This window comes from Bos javanicus, chromosome 18 (assembly GCF_032452875.1).
Source record: "Bos javanicus breed banteng chromosome 18, ARS-OSU_banteng_1.0, whole genome shotgun sequence".
Classification (NCBI taxonomy): Eukaryota; Metazoa; Chordata; class Mammalia; order Artiodactyla; family Bovidae; genus Bos; species Bos javanicus.
The window spans coordinates 5,303,795-5,320,256 of record NC_083885.1 but is presented as its reverse complement, the minus strand read 5'-3'; the positions used below and the strand labels follow the sequence as shown (position 1 = coordinate 5,320,256).

At 47.3% G+C, this 16,462-nt stretch overlaps 1 protein-coding gene across 2 annotated transcripts in view; it reads right to left on the bottom strand.

Annotated features, from left to right (window-relative positions):
* The window catches only part of VAT1L (vesicle amine transport 1 like), a 169,047-nt gene that overhangs the window by 90,048 nt on the left and 62,537 nt on the right, over positions 1 to 16,462 (bottom strand). For both annotated transcript variants that reach the window (XM_061386820.1, XM_061386821.1), the window contains exon 4: positions 4,770 to 4,912. In XM_061386820.1, the coding sequence (XP_061242804.1) occupies positions 4,770 to 4,912 (143 nt within the window). The remainder of the gene's footprint in view (positions 1 to 4,769; positions 4,913 to 16,462) is intronic.

The window sequence follows — 16,462 nt, the reverse complement described above, 5'->3', positions numbered from 1 at the left end:
TGCCTGGAGAATCCCACGGACAGAGGAGCCTGGCAGCCTGCAGTCCATGGGGTCACGCCGGATATGACTGAACAACTAACACTGAACAACTTTCTTTCCACAGGGAGGCTTGGGTCAGGTCCTCCCTTGCTCATCCTTCTATTGACAAGCACCTTAGCAGCATCTTTTAAAGGAACAATCATGAATATCACAAGCAGAGCTACACAGCTCGCCAGAGGCTCAGAGACCATCCTCATTTCTGAGCTGCCCCCAGGGCCCCAGTTTCTGGGAATGTGCACCTTGCCTGCATAATTACACAAACACAGAGAGGGCAGAGTTAAAGGCAGCAGTTCCTACTCCGCTTTCTCCTGCTGTCATAAATCTCTGCAGACTTAAGAAGCAAACAGAAATAGCCCCAGCTCGGAGAGTCTCTATGCCAAATTCAGCAGCAAGATATTTTGGGATTGCTGATCCGAGATTTTCCTGTCTGTCTGTCCTTGGTCCCCAACCCCCTGCTCCTTTTCTGAAAGTGACGGCTCTTTGCTTCTCGCCCACTCGGATCAGTGGGGGATTTCTCCTGAGTGGTAGCCTTTGCCATTGAGTCATTACTGGGTAAGCGGCCCTTCGACTTTGTCAATCAAGAGATCAATTCCCCTTTATCATCGTAACTTCCATTTCCAGCTGGGTCCTTGGCTCTCCTGCAAGTCTTCTCGTTCAGATTCCCCTTTTCTCTGAGAACTCATCCATGCCATGGCTTTAACTATCACCTCTGAACTCATGACACAGGGATGAGGCGATTTCAGCGCGCCTGGCACACAGTAGGCTGCTTAGTAAAAGTTCACTGCGATGCCTCCCACCTCACTTAGCAAAACCACCTCTAGTAAGGAACCCTTTCTCTATTGTTTTCTCTCCGCTCTCTCCTGCTGGCTAGGCTTTTGTTAATTTCCACTTGTCCTCAGTTTCTTTGTAAGATGTGGAATTTCCATCTTGCTGGATACACATCAAATGGTCTCACTAAGATGCTCTAAAGAGCAAGAGGACTGATGCAGACCTGGCGTAGGACTCACTCCCCGCCTCTCTCTAAGGACTAAAATACTTCCCAGTCTTCAAGCTCCCACGTGGGGGCTGTCCCCCTCTGTCCTCCCTCTGGTCTTTTTTCTCTCCTCTTTATTTTTAAAGCCCTTACAGTCAGATGCACACAATTCAAAGCTTCGAACTCTTCCACTTTGTTTCATCTCCTGAAACAAAGAGCATACTCATCTCTCTCCTCTTGAAAAGAGAAGGGGGAGTGACATAAAGGCTAGGTCTGTATTATAAATATTTCCCCCCATTCCCTTTAAAATGTCTGGTTCTAGGCTGCAGACATGTTCAAAAGAAGCAGACTGACGGACTGGTTGATAAAAGAATTTCCGTCCCAGGAAATTTTACGCTATTATTTTTTTCTAGTTGATTACACACAACATTGTGTAACAAACAATATCCACGGATCAGAAAAGAAGGAAAAGTCACTCTGCATTCCACTCCTGTTGCATCTTAGTGGATGGATTTTTTTTCTCTTTCATTTTATGTCCTTACACGCCAAGGATTTATACAAAGCTGTGATCACAGTGTAGCTGGAATTTGGCATACTGCTTTTTTCACTCAATATGCTACTACGGATATTTTTTTCATTTTCTGACAGAGTCTTCATAACTAGCATTTTTTTTTTAGGGGCTGCATAATACTCAAGTGTGTGGGTGTAGTGTAATCTACCGAGCTGTTTCCCTTCTGTTGTTGATGGGGGCTGGTTCTGAATTTTCACTATTATAGACGATGCTGTAATTCACGCTGTCGGTCCATCCTGGGCGCCTACAGCGAGGCAGAAGGAGTACTTGGCTCTGCAACAGGCAATATGGACCTGTGGCTTTTATCTTCTTCAGGATTATTTCCTGAGGGTAGGATTCATGGGACAGAGAGTTGAAATACACCTGTGACTTCTCAAGTCATTTTTAGGCTAATCCTAGGATCTCTACTTAAAAACTCAAGGAAGTATTGGAGGTCATGTTTGCAGGATGGTGGTCGGAGGAGATACTCTCAGATGCTATTATCTTCCACTTTTCTGACATCAGCAGAAATCATCGATTCTGGGCTAAAGGGAGCAGGTCAAGTGCAGTGAGGGGATGAGGGGATGGTGCAGCTCCTGGGGTGTGGGGACCACAGAGGCTCCCTGGTATGGACTGTCACCTCTTCAGAAGAGCTGCTATCCCCTGCTTCTCTTCTGCTACTACCTCCCAAATCCTCTCACCACATCCTCCAGCCGCACGGGTCTCCTTGCAGATTCTGGAACTGACCAAGTCTTTCCTGACCCTGGGCCTTAGCACACGCCATTCCCCTTGGTCAGAAATGCTCTTCTTTTGGCCTGATGCTCATCCCTCAGTTCTCAGTCCAAATCTCACCCTTTGATGGATAACACATCTGATTTCCCCATGTGCCTGTGCTTATTTCACTAGCACCTTGCATTTCTCCACCAGAGTGCATACCAAAACTATAAAGCAATGAACCTTTCAATATCTTTTGTCCTGTCTTCCCCACTGAGACTCTAAGTTCCTTGAAGACAGTGATTCTCAAGGTAGTTTCTGCTGGATCTGCTGCCCTAGCAGAGTACCTGGCCCACCACAGATACTTGGTACTTACTAAGTTAAGTTGGTCAGGGCAGGAACAGAGAAAGGGATGCTTGCCAAAATATCACTTCAGAGGATGAAAGAAAAGAGGACAGAAGGGATCAGATCACAGCTTGAAAGATACAAGCTAAAGAAAGGAAGGAACTTTCCCGGTGGCTACTCAGTAAAGAATCCACCTGCCAAAGCAGGAGACTCGGGTTCAATTCCTGTGCCGAGAAGATCCCGTGTGCCACAAGCACTGTGCCTGAGTGCTGCAACTCCTGAAGCCCGTGCACCCCAAGCCTGTGCTCCACAGCAAGAGAAGCCCCCACACCGAGACGCCCGAGAGCCGCAACCAGAGGGAGTCACTCCCTCTCGCTGCAGCCAGACAAAGCTGCGAGTAGCAGCATCAAAGACCCAGTGAGCCAAAAAAAAAACGAATAAAGAACCACCTGAGGGGTATAAGAGTAGGCAAAAATATATTCTGAGAGTCTTTCAGACTACTATATATAAAATAAATAAGCAACAAGGATTTACTGTACAGCACAGGGAACTCTATTCAATATTCTGTAATTACCTACACTGGAAAATATAATCATCTATACTTAAATTTTTTACAAAATGCCTGTGATCTCTGGACATCTGAGAAATGGATGGTGAAGTTCTAATATCTAGCTTTTAAGCTCTCTTTTCACACCTCATGGGAAATACTGGGGCAACCTTAAATAGCATGTAGATCTCCCCATTCAATATCTAAAAACAAATCGGGGAATTCAGACCATCAGAAGGCTTTCCTTTCCAAGAAACTTCCCAAGTTTAACCTAATCTGGTCCAAATCTATCACTTCAAGCAACCAGATCTCCTGTCTTGCAGCCCTTAATCAGGGGTGTGGAGAAAATGGTTTCTTTGTTATGATGTTAGCTAGACAACTTAATCCTTTGTAGCTTACAATTTTGTGCTGGAGACTGAAAATATATAAACAGTGGCTCTGGAACCTGGCTGAATCCTCCCAGGGACTGCGAGTGGAGCAGAGCCTGGGAATCTGCCTTGAATGCTCAGAATCAGCAGGGGGAGACCCACAGATCATCTGCAAGTGTGGCAGCAGCTGAGTGTGCCATCTGATTCCCTGTGTTGGCGTGCACGTAGCCGTGATCAACGGCTCCAGGATCACAGGTAAAATACGGATCTGGTTATAAACCAAAGTCTCCCCTGTGGAGACCGCAACAGCCAGCAGACTGACGCCTCTGCCTTCAGACTCCCGTCTCCCATTCATTCTCCCTGCAGCACCAGTGACTGTTTCAAGCCCATGTCCCATTTGTCACCACCGTGGTCCTTTGGTGGCTCTCAGTCACACCCAGGTTGGAGTCTACATTCCCTGGGGCTGTTATGTGAATGCATGAGAGATAAACTTCTCTGTGTTAAGGTCGTGTTGTAGCAGCTCTCACAATTCAGCTTGGTGAGTTACTTAACGTCTCAGTTCCTTGGGTTTATCGTCTCCAAAATGGGGATAATAATAAGGTTGTTGAGAGGATTAGATGAGCGAATTGCATGTGAAATAGCCCAGAGCTAGTAATATGCATGTTCATCATTATGGCATTATGACCCTGAGAAAGAAGAGAGTGCGTGCATGCTCAGTTGCTAAGTTGTGTCTGACTCTGCAATCCCATAGACTGTAGCCCACCAGGCTCCTCTGTCCATGGGATTTCCCAGGCAAGAATTCTGGAGTAGGTTGCTGTTCCCTTCTCCAGAGGATCTTCCTGACCTAGGGATCGAACCCGGGTCTCCTGCGTTGGCAGGCAGATTCTTTACCACTGAGCTGATGACTATTATTAGCCCTCCTCTAAATGAATACCCCTGTTCTTTAAGAAGGGGCTTCCTTGATAGCTCAGTTGGTAAAGAATCCACCTGCAATCCCGGAGACCCTGGTCTGATTCCTGGGTTGGGAAGATCCCCTGGAGGAGGGATAGGCTACTCAACTCCAGTATTCTTGGGGTTCCCTGGTGGCTCAGCTGGTAAAGAATCCTCCTGCAATGCGGGAGACCTGGGCCTATACAGTCCATGGGGTCGCAAAGAGTCAGACACGACTGAGAGAAATTCTTTAAGAGAGAAGCGCAAGGACCATCCCGGTGCTCTTTAGAACAAACATCTTACCTCTTCACTTCCTGCACATAGTCTGCGTTTCTGTCGAAGAGGTGGGTCACGGAGTCCTTGATAGCTTCGTGCTTGAAAGTAGAAGCTGTTCCAAAGACGGTCACGCTGGGGACAGTGGAGCACAGCTGAGCCACAGCTTGGCCCTAGAAGTGAAATATAACAGACAAGTCACATAGAAGAGCTACCACCCGACAGCTAAGCTTGCTGGGCAAAAAGCAGGATTTCTCGGCCTTGGCACTATTGACCTTTTTTTTGGCTGGATTGGTCTTCGTTGGAGGGGGCTGAACTGTGCATTGTGAGATGTTTAGCAGGATCCCTGGCCTCCACCTACACGGTACCAGCAGCATGCCCCCAGCTGTGACAACCAAAAGTATCTCCAGTCAACATCGCTCGTTATTAGATGCAAATCAAAACTACAGCGAGATACCACCTCACACTGGTCAGAATGCCCATCATCAGAAAATCCACAAACACATGCTGGAGAAGGTGTGGAGAAAAGGGAACCCTCTTGCACCATTGGTGGGAATGTAAATGGACACAGCCACTATGGCGATTCCTTAAAAATACTAGGAATAAAACTACCATAGGACCCAGTAATTCCCACTACTGGGCATATACCCTGAGGAAACCAAACTGAAAAAGATACAGGTACCGCAGTGTTCACTGTAGCACTATTTACAATAGCTAGGACATGGAAGCACCCTAAATGTCTATCAACATATGAATGGATAAAGAAGCTGTGGTACGTATATACAGTGAAACATTACTCAGCCATAAGAAGGAGCACGTTTGAGTCAGTTCTAATGAGGTGGATGAACCTAGAGCCTATTATACAAAGCAAAGTAAGTCAGAAAGAGAAAAGCAAACATCGTATATTAACACACATATATGGAATCTAGAAAGAGGTACTGAGGAGCCTATTTGCGGGGCAGCAATGGAGATGCAGACACAGAGGACAGACTTACGGACACAGGGGTGGGGAGGAAGGAGGTGGGACAAACGGAAACGTGTACACTACCACATGTGAAACAGATAGCCCACGGGAACCTGCTGCCTGATGCGGGGAGCTCGGACTGGGGCTCTGTAACAAGCTAGAAGGCTGGGATGGGGTGGGAGGTGGGGCGGAGGTTCAGAGGGAGGGGACATATGTATATCTATGGCCGATTCATGTTGGTGGGCGTATGGATGGCAGAAACCAATATTGTGGAGCAATTACCTTTCAGTTAAAGAATAAATGAATTAAAAAAATATCTCCAGACATTTCGAAATGTCCCCTGGGAAACACGATCTCCCCCAGTTGAGAACCACTGGCATAGAGGAAGGAGAGCCAGCAAAACCCTGGTACCAAGACATAACAATGATCATTTAACCATCTGGACTTCAGGTTCTCTATCTATAAATCAGCACTGATATTACCTATACCCCAGGGATCTTGGAGGATGTCCTAGTTTGGATTCCCCAGAAGCAGATCCTGAGGAGCAAGTCCTTTATCTGGAATAGGATCACAGGAAGTACCAGGGTATTAAGACAGAAATAGAAGGCAGTCAATAAACAAATCAACCCTGAATATTCATTGGAAGGACTGTTACTGAAGCTCTAATACTTGGGCCACTTGATGCACAGAGTTGACTCACTGGAAAAGACCCCGATGCTGGGAAATATTGAGGGAAGGAGGAGAAGGGGGTGACAGAGGATGAGATGGTTGGATGGCATCACTGACTCAATGGACATGACTTTGAGCAAACTCTGGAAGACAGTGAAGGACAGGGGAGCCTGGTGTGCTGCAGTCCATGGGGTCACAAAGAGTCCAACATGACTGAGTGACTGAACAACAAACAACAACCACCTTTATCTGGAATAGGGTTGCAGGAAACACCGGGATATCAGGACAGAAATGGAAGGCAGTCAATAAAGGGTGTGTTTATCAAGTCAGCATCCACCATGGTAACTGGAACTGGGTCCCTCTGAGGAACTCCAAGAGCAAATGCAGATTGCACCTTGCATTATCCCAACCAAGTGGTGAGGAAGCTGGAGTATTTATCCACCAAATTTCCATCTGATATGGGTTCAGGGTTGCTTCTGCAGCAGTAACCCTTAGGCATGTCTGGCTTGTCCTTAGAGACCAAATGTGCTTCCACAGCCAGTTAGGAGCCCTAAGTGAGCAAATTGTACCACACTGAGTGCAGAGAAGGTGTGGTGTGTCTGATAGCCTCTGCTCCAGGGTGGGGAATGAGGTAAGATGTGACACAGGTCAGCACCTGGCACAAAACATGGGACTCAGTCACTGTTAATCATCCGTACCCCATAGTGGCTTATTACAGCTAGAGCTGAGATGTCCAACCATATGAAGAAAAAGCCAGTACATTTAAATACCAAATGTTTCAAGAGAGATCACAGAAGTAGTTAGGAATGGGTAATCTTCCCATGTCCTTTTTCAGTATGGTCAGAAGTTTGAGTCAGTGGACAAAATACTGTGATCGCATGCATTCACAAACCTTCCAGTAAAACCCAATTTGCTAATTAGGATGCATCCTAAAACCAAATACTATCTTTTTCCAGCGTTCCATCAACCATCTTCATGAGGCAGAAATTATTAAGGAGGGAAATCATTCCACCAAAGGCCATCTGTGATATGAATTACTGCCTCTCACTTTATTTACATTTTCCTGTTGGTGGACTCAAATCAGGCTGGCAGGTCAATTTGTGGAAATACGATTCTTCCCAACATTTGCAATGAAAGGAAACATTGAGAGCATCAGAAAATGTCAGATTTATAAGCTCATCCAGTTACCCCCTCCCCCTCATTGTTTATAGAGCAGGGACAGGGGACTCGGAAAGGTTAAGGTGACCCAGTTCTTCTGAGGCAGACCTGAGATGCAAAGCAAAGTCTCTTGACTTCCAGCTACTGCCATTTTCTATTATGCCACGCTGTCTACTTATTTTGACATTTTGCACTAAGTGGACTTTTACATTGCTGTCTAAAATAGACACATTACTGACATGCTCGCTTGGAGGTCACCATTTCAGAACATGGCCATGAACCTGAGACTCTAGACGGGCTGTACTTCTCTGCTCTAAGAATAGCTTTGGTATTTTGGTTAATTTCTTCTTAAGAACATTTTATTTATTTAGTTTCGGCTGCGTTCGGGCTTTCTCTAGTTGTGGCAAGCGGGGGCTCCTCTCCAGCTGCAGTGTGGGGGCTTCTCGTTGAGGCGGCCTCTCTGGGTGCAGAGCATGGGCTCCCGGGCGTGCGGCACTCAGTGCTTGCACACATGGGCTCTAGAGTGCGGGCTCACTAGCCGTGGCACATGGGCTCAGTAGCCCCGGGGCCACTTAGTTTCCCCTTAGTTGCCCCCAACAAGGGACCAAAGCCGTGTCCCCTGCATTGGCAGGCAGATTCTCTTTTCTTGGCAGGAGGATTCTTAATTACTGAACTACCACGGAAGTCTGGTTCATTTCTTTATCTCCTGATTTTACAGAACAAAAAAGGGATTATCTTTCCTATGCATGTGTCCTGAGTTGCTTCAGTCACATCTGATTCTGTGTGACCCTGTGGGCTATAGCCCACCAGAGTGTAAATGTCAGCAACCAATGTGACGATCCTTGAAAATTCGACAGGTACTGTTAGTACTGCTTGGGTGAGAGCTTAGAGCTGGTGCTCATAGCTGTGTAGTCCCTCCTGCCTTCTGTCCTTAAGCAAGTGAGTGAAAGTGTCCGACTCTTTGCGGCCCCATGGACTGTAGCCCGCCAGGCTCCTCTGTCCATGGAATTCTCCAGGCCAGAATACTGGGGTGGGTAGCCATTCCCTTCTCCAGGGGATCTTCCCAACCCAGGGATCGAACCTGGGTCTCCTGCATTGCAGGCAGATTCTTTACCATCTGAGCCACCAGGGAAGCCTTAAGCAAACCTGACATTTATCCCTCAACTCCTTTTCAGATTCCTACTACATGCTGCCTCGTCACACTGTAATAGAGGCTGGAGCGGCAGACTCCTGATACGCCTTCATCTCTCTAGGCACACCGAGGTCCACGGCTGTGTACTGAACTACATTTTACCAGCCATCTTCACCCGGCTCTCCGGAAACCACACGTCAGACTCAAGCGATCCAAAACATAACTCATGGCTCTCTCCAAAAGAGTTACTCCTTGTATGAGCTTGCGAGGGCTGCCATCACGAAATGCCACAGGCTGGGCGGCTTAACCAACAGGACTTTGCTGTTTCACGGTTCTGAGGCTGGAGGTCTGAACTCAGAGTGTCAGCAGAACTGAGTGTCAGCAGGGCTGGCTCCTTCTAATGACCATGAGGGAGGGAGCAGACCCAGGCCTCCCTCCCCAGTGGTCTTCTCCCTGGGTCTCCTCACACTGGTCTTCTCTCCCTGTGCCTATTTGTGTCCACAAACCCCCTTCTTGTAAGGACAGCAGCCTTGTGGTTTAAGGCTTACCCTCATGACCTCATTGTAACTCGATGACCTCTGTGAAGATCCTGCCTCCAAACAAGGGCACATTTTGAGGTGCTGGGGTTTAGGATTTTAATTTATGAACTGGACGAGGGCAGGGGGACACGATTCAACCCCACACACTCCTCCCGCTGCATTTCCTGCCTCAGTGGATGGAGCTGCACCATTCACGCATTGCTAAAGAGAGAAATCTAGGAGTTGTGCTGAACTCCTCTTCCAAATGGCACAGATTGCTTCCCCTCACCATCTCTTGTGACTGCCACTTCCTCCCCTGGACTATGACAACACCCTTCTCACCAGCCTGGCTGTTTCCACGTGGACTTCATACCGTGAAGGACGATTTTTCTTAAACACACCACTGAACATTTCCTCATGTGCTGCAAGGCTTCCCAACGCCTGTCCCGCCTTCCGGATGAAATGCACACCCTGTACGTGACCGCACAAGGCCAGCCCCCTCGGGATCTGACCCAGTCACCTCACTAAGAGACGGCCTCCGCCTTGCCAATACCCATTCCCTAGCTACACACACTTGCGCCATCACTGACAGTGGCCCTGACCCTCATCCCAAGGCGTTCGCAGAATAAGCCTTCAACCTTCTTTTACTGAGGAAGGAGCTGAGGTTCACAGAGGTCGGGGGCCTGGGCCAAGGCCACCAGGGTACGATGCGGCAGAACTTGACGTGCTGTGCTCGCCGGCTGAGCGACCCTGAGTAACCGTCCGCTCCTCTGCATTTTACAGTATATGCATCATATGGCACTATATAAATTCTAAGATTGCTGCGGGGCTGTATGACATAATGCATCCACAGGCTTAGCACCGGAACACTCAATAAGCATTTGCACTCATTACCACTAGGACTCCTATTGCCATTTTTCTCCGTATTATTATGGTTATATGGGCAGTGGGAGCAGATCCACAGTCTACTACTACTCCACAGCCCCACATGCTGCTTGCAACAGTGCCGCTTTCCCCGAATGCGTCCCCTCTCCTGTCACGACCTGGCTGTCCACTCCCTTCTGCAGCTCACAGTGCTTGCTCTGAGGCCGCCCGTTTTCCAGCATCCCAGGCAGACCCTCTCCCCTCTTCCAGGGCCACCACCGAACGTCCTCCAGGACAGCAGCCACCGCCGCCTTCTGCGGCTGCTCGCTGACCCGTCCGTGCGCCAGAGACGGTGCCTCGTGGGCTCCACACCCCAGTGCCCAGGGCAGAGCCTGGCACGAAGCAGGTGTTTGGTAAAGTGTGTTGAACTGATGCACAGGAAATAACAGGGGTTTGACGTAATGGGGAAGCCCCTTGTCACTTTGCAGATTTCTTTGTTTTTCAGCTTTGCAGAGCAGGAATAAAGCACAGATTTAACATTCAGCATTACTAGTCTCTGGCCCAAGCAGAAATTTACCATTTTCATTTTAAAGAGAAAGATACATGTGGTAATAAAATGGAGTGACAGAAGTAACTGGGTTACCTACATATTTATATTATTATGTAATATATGTGAGCACTAAATGTAATATATAATACATAAACATATAATATAATTACAGTCAGCCCTCATGGATACTGATTCTGCATCTGTGGAGGCAACAATTGGTGATTTGAAAATATTCTGGAAAAATTAATTCCAGAAGGTTCCAGAAAATAAAACTTGAATTTACCACATGCTGGCAACTATTTACATCGAATTTATCTTGTATTAGGGCTTATAAGTAATCTTGAGATGATTTAAAGTACATGGAGGATGTGCATGGGTTATATGCAAACACTATCCAATTTTATATAAAAGACTTGAGCATCCTTGGATTTGGGTTTCTGTTGGGGGAGGGGTGTGGTCCTGTGGATGCCAAGGGACAACTGTGTATATATAATTATGTTATACAATATATAGCTAGAATTATATGTATATATGAATGGGCTTCCCAGATGCCGCTAGTGGTAAAGAACCTGCCTGACAATGCAGGAGACAGGAGAGATTTGAGTTTGATCCCTGGGTCGGGAAGATCCCCTGGAGGAGGGCATGGCAATCCGCTCCAGTATTCTTGCCTGGAGAATCCCATGGACAGAGGAGCCTGGTGGGCTACAGTCCCTGGGGTTGCAAAGAGTCAGACACGGCTGAGCACACATGCATGCATATATACAATATAAATGCACATATAATTAGCACAGATACAAGTAGTATATGTAATATTCGCTCAGTCGTGTCCGACTCTTTTCGCGGACTGCAGCCTACCAGGCTCTTCCATCCATGGGGTTTTCCAGGCAAGAGTGCTGGAGTGGGGTGCCATTGCCTTCTCCAAGGATCTTCCTGACCCACGGATCGAAGCCAGGTCTCCCGCACTGTAGGCAGACGCTTTACCGTCTGAGATTACAGTGTCTATTATTATATAAATAATGATGGGTAGTAAACACAAGTTCAGTGCACCTCTATTTGCAGCATTCCCACCCCCTCTTTTAACTCTTAATTAATTCACTCAGGCAATGAGAGGCCCTTGCAAGATCCTCAGTGATTTTCTAAAATAAATAATACCCACCATTCTGTACTTAAGCAGAAAAGTGCTCCCCCTCACATTTATAGACAATCTGTACCCTCCCTTCTCCAACTCCCAAGGTGAGTGCAAGATCAGCACCTAATTTATCCTCGGTTTCTCCCATGTGCCTGGCAAACAGCATGGACTCAATAAACATTTGCGGAAGACAGAGTGAATTTTCAATAAAAAGGATTTTGCAATTTACCTGCAGACCCAGAACATAAAATGAACAAGACAATCTAGTCTCCCAGCAACAGCAGTAAATGGAGATTTGCATGTACTTGTTTCTGATTGATTCCCCTTCCCTTGTAGGATGTAAGAGCTCGCAGCAAGCCTCTGCCTCCCTTCCCTCAGCGGTGACAGCAGCGTGGTTCCTGCCTCACACCTTGTGCCAGGTACCGGGCTAAAGAGCTGCCTTAAATCCTTAAATCACTTGTAGGACACTTCGTTTCTCTTTTATACCTGAAAATGGGGATTCAGAGAGGAAAAGAACCTGTCCAGGGTTCTGGCGCCTGTACGTGATAAGGCTGGGGTCAGACTCAGCTGTCCCTGACTCCATGGCCGCTCTGCTATTAGTCTTTTTGTCCATCCTGCTAATCACTCAAGTCGCTGACATGGAAATCTTAGAGAAAGCCATGGGTCCTTGACATCAGTCTGGAAGGCTTCATTGATCTACTCTGGATAGCTCTGTCTCAGGTTAAGATAGGTGAACAGATTTCAACCAGCTCGGTCCTAATCCCAGGGCTGTTGAGGTCTCCTCAAGCAGAGAACAGACAGTGGGAAATCCAGGGCCAATAATTGTGAGGAAGTTGTTTGTGGGGGGGCGGGGAGGGGTGGGTCCTGCAATTTGACTCTTATCAACGGACTGACAGTTCAAAGCAAGATCTTATTCCAGAAAGTTTGGGCACAGTAGATGAACAATTTGAGAAGGAGGTCGCTGTTTTAGTTGCTCAGTTGTGTCCAACTCTTTGTAACCCCATGGACTGTAGCCCTCCAGGCTCCTCTGTCCATGGGATTCTCCAGGAGAGAATGCTGAAGTGGGTTGCCATTTCCTTCTCCAGGGGATCTTCCCAACCCATGGTTCAAACCTCCACCTCCTGCTTGGCAGGCAGGTTCCTTACCACTGTGCCACCTGGGAAGGTCAGAGGAGCAGGCACATCTGTGTAACAGGCTTAGTACATGCCAGAGACATATTCAGCTTGTTAATCGACAATTTTTAACACAGCTGTCCTGGAATTAGGACCAAGCCTGGCTGAAATTCTGGTTACCCACTCAACCTGAGTTTAGAATGGATGCTCTCCCTTATGTGTAGAATCTAAAAAGGCATGCTACAAATGAACTTGTTTACAGGACAGAAGCAGACTCACAGACTTAGAGAGGAACTTACGGTTGCTGGGGAGGACGGGGAATGAGGGAAGACATAGTTAGGGAGTTTGGGATGGACATGTACACACTGCTGTATTTAAAATGGATCACCAACAAGGACCTACTGTATACCACAGGGGACTCTGCTCAGTGTTATGTGGCAGCCCGGATGGGAGGGTTTAGGGGGAGAATGGAAACATGGCTGAGTCCCTATGCTGTCTACCTGAAGCTATCACAACACTGCTAACTGGTCACACTCCAGTACAAAACTGAAAGTTCAATTTTAAAAAATCTAAAAAATATTAACAGACTTTTGGACACAGTAGGGGAAGGAGAGGGTGGGATGATTTGAGAGAAAAGGATTGAAACAGATGCATTACCATGTGTGAAATAGATAGCCAGCATGAGTTTGCTGTATGATGCAGGGAACCCAAAGCTGGTGCTCTGGGACAACCGAGAGGGCTGGGATGCGCGGGGGGTGTGGTTCAAGAGGGAGGGGACATATGTAGCCCTAGGGCCGATTCATGTTGATGTACGCCAAAAACCATGACAATATTGTAAAGTAATTATCCTCTGATTAAAAAAAAAAAAGAAAAGAAAAAATCTTTGATTATGGAATAGGCGCTCCTATCAGGGCACTGAGATGCAGGATGCAGCATCAGATTCTCAAGTAAGGAGGAGACAATGGAAAGATGGCTTCAAAGGGCCTCTCTGATGCAGAGGTTCTCTACCTCCTCATCGTACACCACAACTCTAGCTTTGGACAGACTGAGCATATGGGGAAAACGCCAAGTCTTTCCTGAGCACCACACCCTCTGACCACAGGACGTTTCACATGCAGGCCCCCTGCCAGTAGCCCTCTCCCCTGTCTTTTCTCTCGGCTGATTCCCCGTCATCTTTTGAACCTCAGCCTCTCTGTCACTTCTTTGTTGTTCATTCCATCATTAGAGGGCTATTTCATGACTGCCTCTAATAGGTTAGACCCTAACCCTAGCCCTATGGGAGTTCCTGGAAACATAAAGGTGAACAAGTTATAAATGGTCCCTTTCACTTTGGGGCTTGCATTCCTCTAGAGGCAACAGATATTAATAAAATAAAGATACTACTAAAGGTACAGTCATACACTTAAACCAATGGAGTGAGAATGCCAATTCCAACCACTGAACCACTGGGATAAGACCACGTTGGCACACTTCACTCTTGGAAATGCGTGGCAAATAGGGGGCACGCAGTCCAGCGCATGTGGACATGTGGAGGGAGAGACTAGACAAACGGGAACTTGAACTTGATCCCTGTGGTCTCTCAAGTGCCGTGATTTCTAGGTCACACGGGAACTTGAACTTGATCCCTGTGGTCTCTCAAGTGCCGTGATCTCTAGGTCACACGGACTGGTTCTTAGCTGGTCTATAAAAAAATCTATTTGAAAAGCCTCCCAAAGAGAATGAGACTTTACACAGTATCCTACATTTAGTGAAAAATGGAATTTTCTACTGCTAACTTGACATTTCCAAGATCACTTATAGAAGAGAGTTAGGGTTATCTCTTCCACAAGTTGTTTTTGATTTTAAACAGCTCCTGGAAACCACCAATCATTCTTGTGGTCAAAGAATGGAAAAGAATGAGCTTGGGGGTATATAGAGGAGATGCCTGGAGGAAACAGTGAGGGTGGATTGTTCTGTTCCCAAGAACCACCAGTTTACTTTTTCATCTTCGTCAAGGCAGAAAGGCACTTGGACCAGGAGAGATAAATGACTGTTATCACAAAATTTAGTACATTGGAGACCTGAGCCCTCCTTATGCTTTTCATATGACAATACTGACTCCCACACTGGGATTCAGACACGGGTTGAGAAACTCTTCTTTTCCCCCAGATCAGGGCTGTCATTTGCCTGCTCAACAATTCACTTGACTCAATTGTTGTAAGAAGAGCAAATTCACATCCCACTGCGTGGGCTGATCCATGTGACCCGCCATCAAAGGCAGGAAAGAACGTTCTATGCCTTCCCCTAGAACGTTTTCAGAATCAGCTCCTCTTTATCTTGTTGGTCGCTGCCAAACTCTTGAACTACACATGACACTCCCTGTAACATGTATGTGCTGAGCAGATATCTCTGCAGCGAGAAGTTCCAGGGGGCAGTGGCTGAGGGAGAAGAGAGAGAAGGAGGAAAAAAGTGAAGATCAGTGGAGACAGCCCTTTTTCAATTGCTCAAGGTCTCATGGTACTGGAGAGACAACAGAGGATGAGATGGTTGAATGGCATCACCGACCTGATGGACGTGAGTTTGATCCACTTCCGGGAGTTGGTGATGGACAGGGAGGCCTGGCATGCTGCAGTCCGTGGGGTCACCAAGAGTCGGACATGACTGAGCGACTGAACTGAACTGAAGGTCTAAATATGGATTTTTTTTTTTAATCCAAAAAAGCAGTAGACACATTTGTCTGGGAAGACCTGGTGGATGATACCTTTGATCGATGATTGATTTTATCTATCATACAGCTCAGTGCTTCTCCTTGTGAGCTGCTAGTGACACATCACTTCATCTGGAGACTTGTTAGAAATGCAGGTTCTCAGGCCCCCACCCCAGACCTGCAGAATCAGAATCCCCAGGGGGTGGAACCTGGCATCAGAGGTTTAACAAGCCTCCCAAGAGACCCTGATGCCACTCATCCTTCAGGGTGCCATTCCACTTGGCATGATGCAGAGGCTAAGGCCCCTGGGATGCTCTGAATACCTTAATAGCACATGTTTTATTTCAAGCCAGGATGGCGCCTAGTTATTTGTCTGTATTTTATAAGTTCCAGAGGGTGATTCTAATGTGCAGAGTCTGCTGAGATCCAGTGCTCTATCAAGTCTCCTTCTTCTAATTTGGTCAGTTACAGCCTTGACTATGCACCTCCCCGATGGCTCAGGGTGTAAAGAATCCACCTGCAATGCAGGAGACACAGGAGACACAGGTTTGATTCCTGGGTTGGGAAGATCCCCCAGAGGAGGAAATGGCAACCCACTCCAGTATCCTTGCCTGGAGAATCCTGTGGAGAGAGGAGACTAGTGGGCTACAGTCCATGGGGACACAAAGAATCAGATACGACTGATGACTGAGCACAGCACAGCCTTGACTACAATCCACTTCCTCCCTTCTGAGTCGAGGTTGACGTCGGAGCCCATGGGTTTAGCGTGTGAGATCCTGTAGGTGAGGATATGACTAACAGTCTTCTATAAGTCAGAGAGGCAGATGAGAAAACTGTCGCCCCTCTATCAGCATGGTCTGAGGCTCTGCAGGCCTGGAGACGTTCAGCCTCCCTGCTCCTGGGGCCTCAATGAGGCTGCTGAACACCCAGGTCAATTTCAC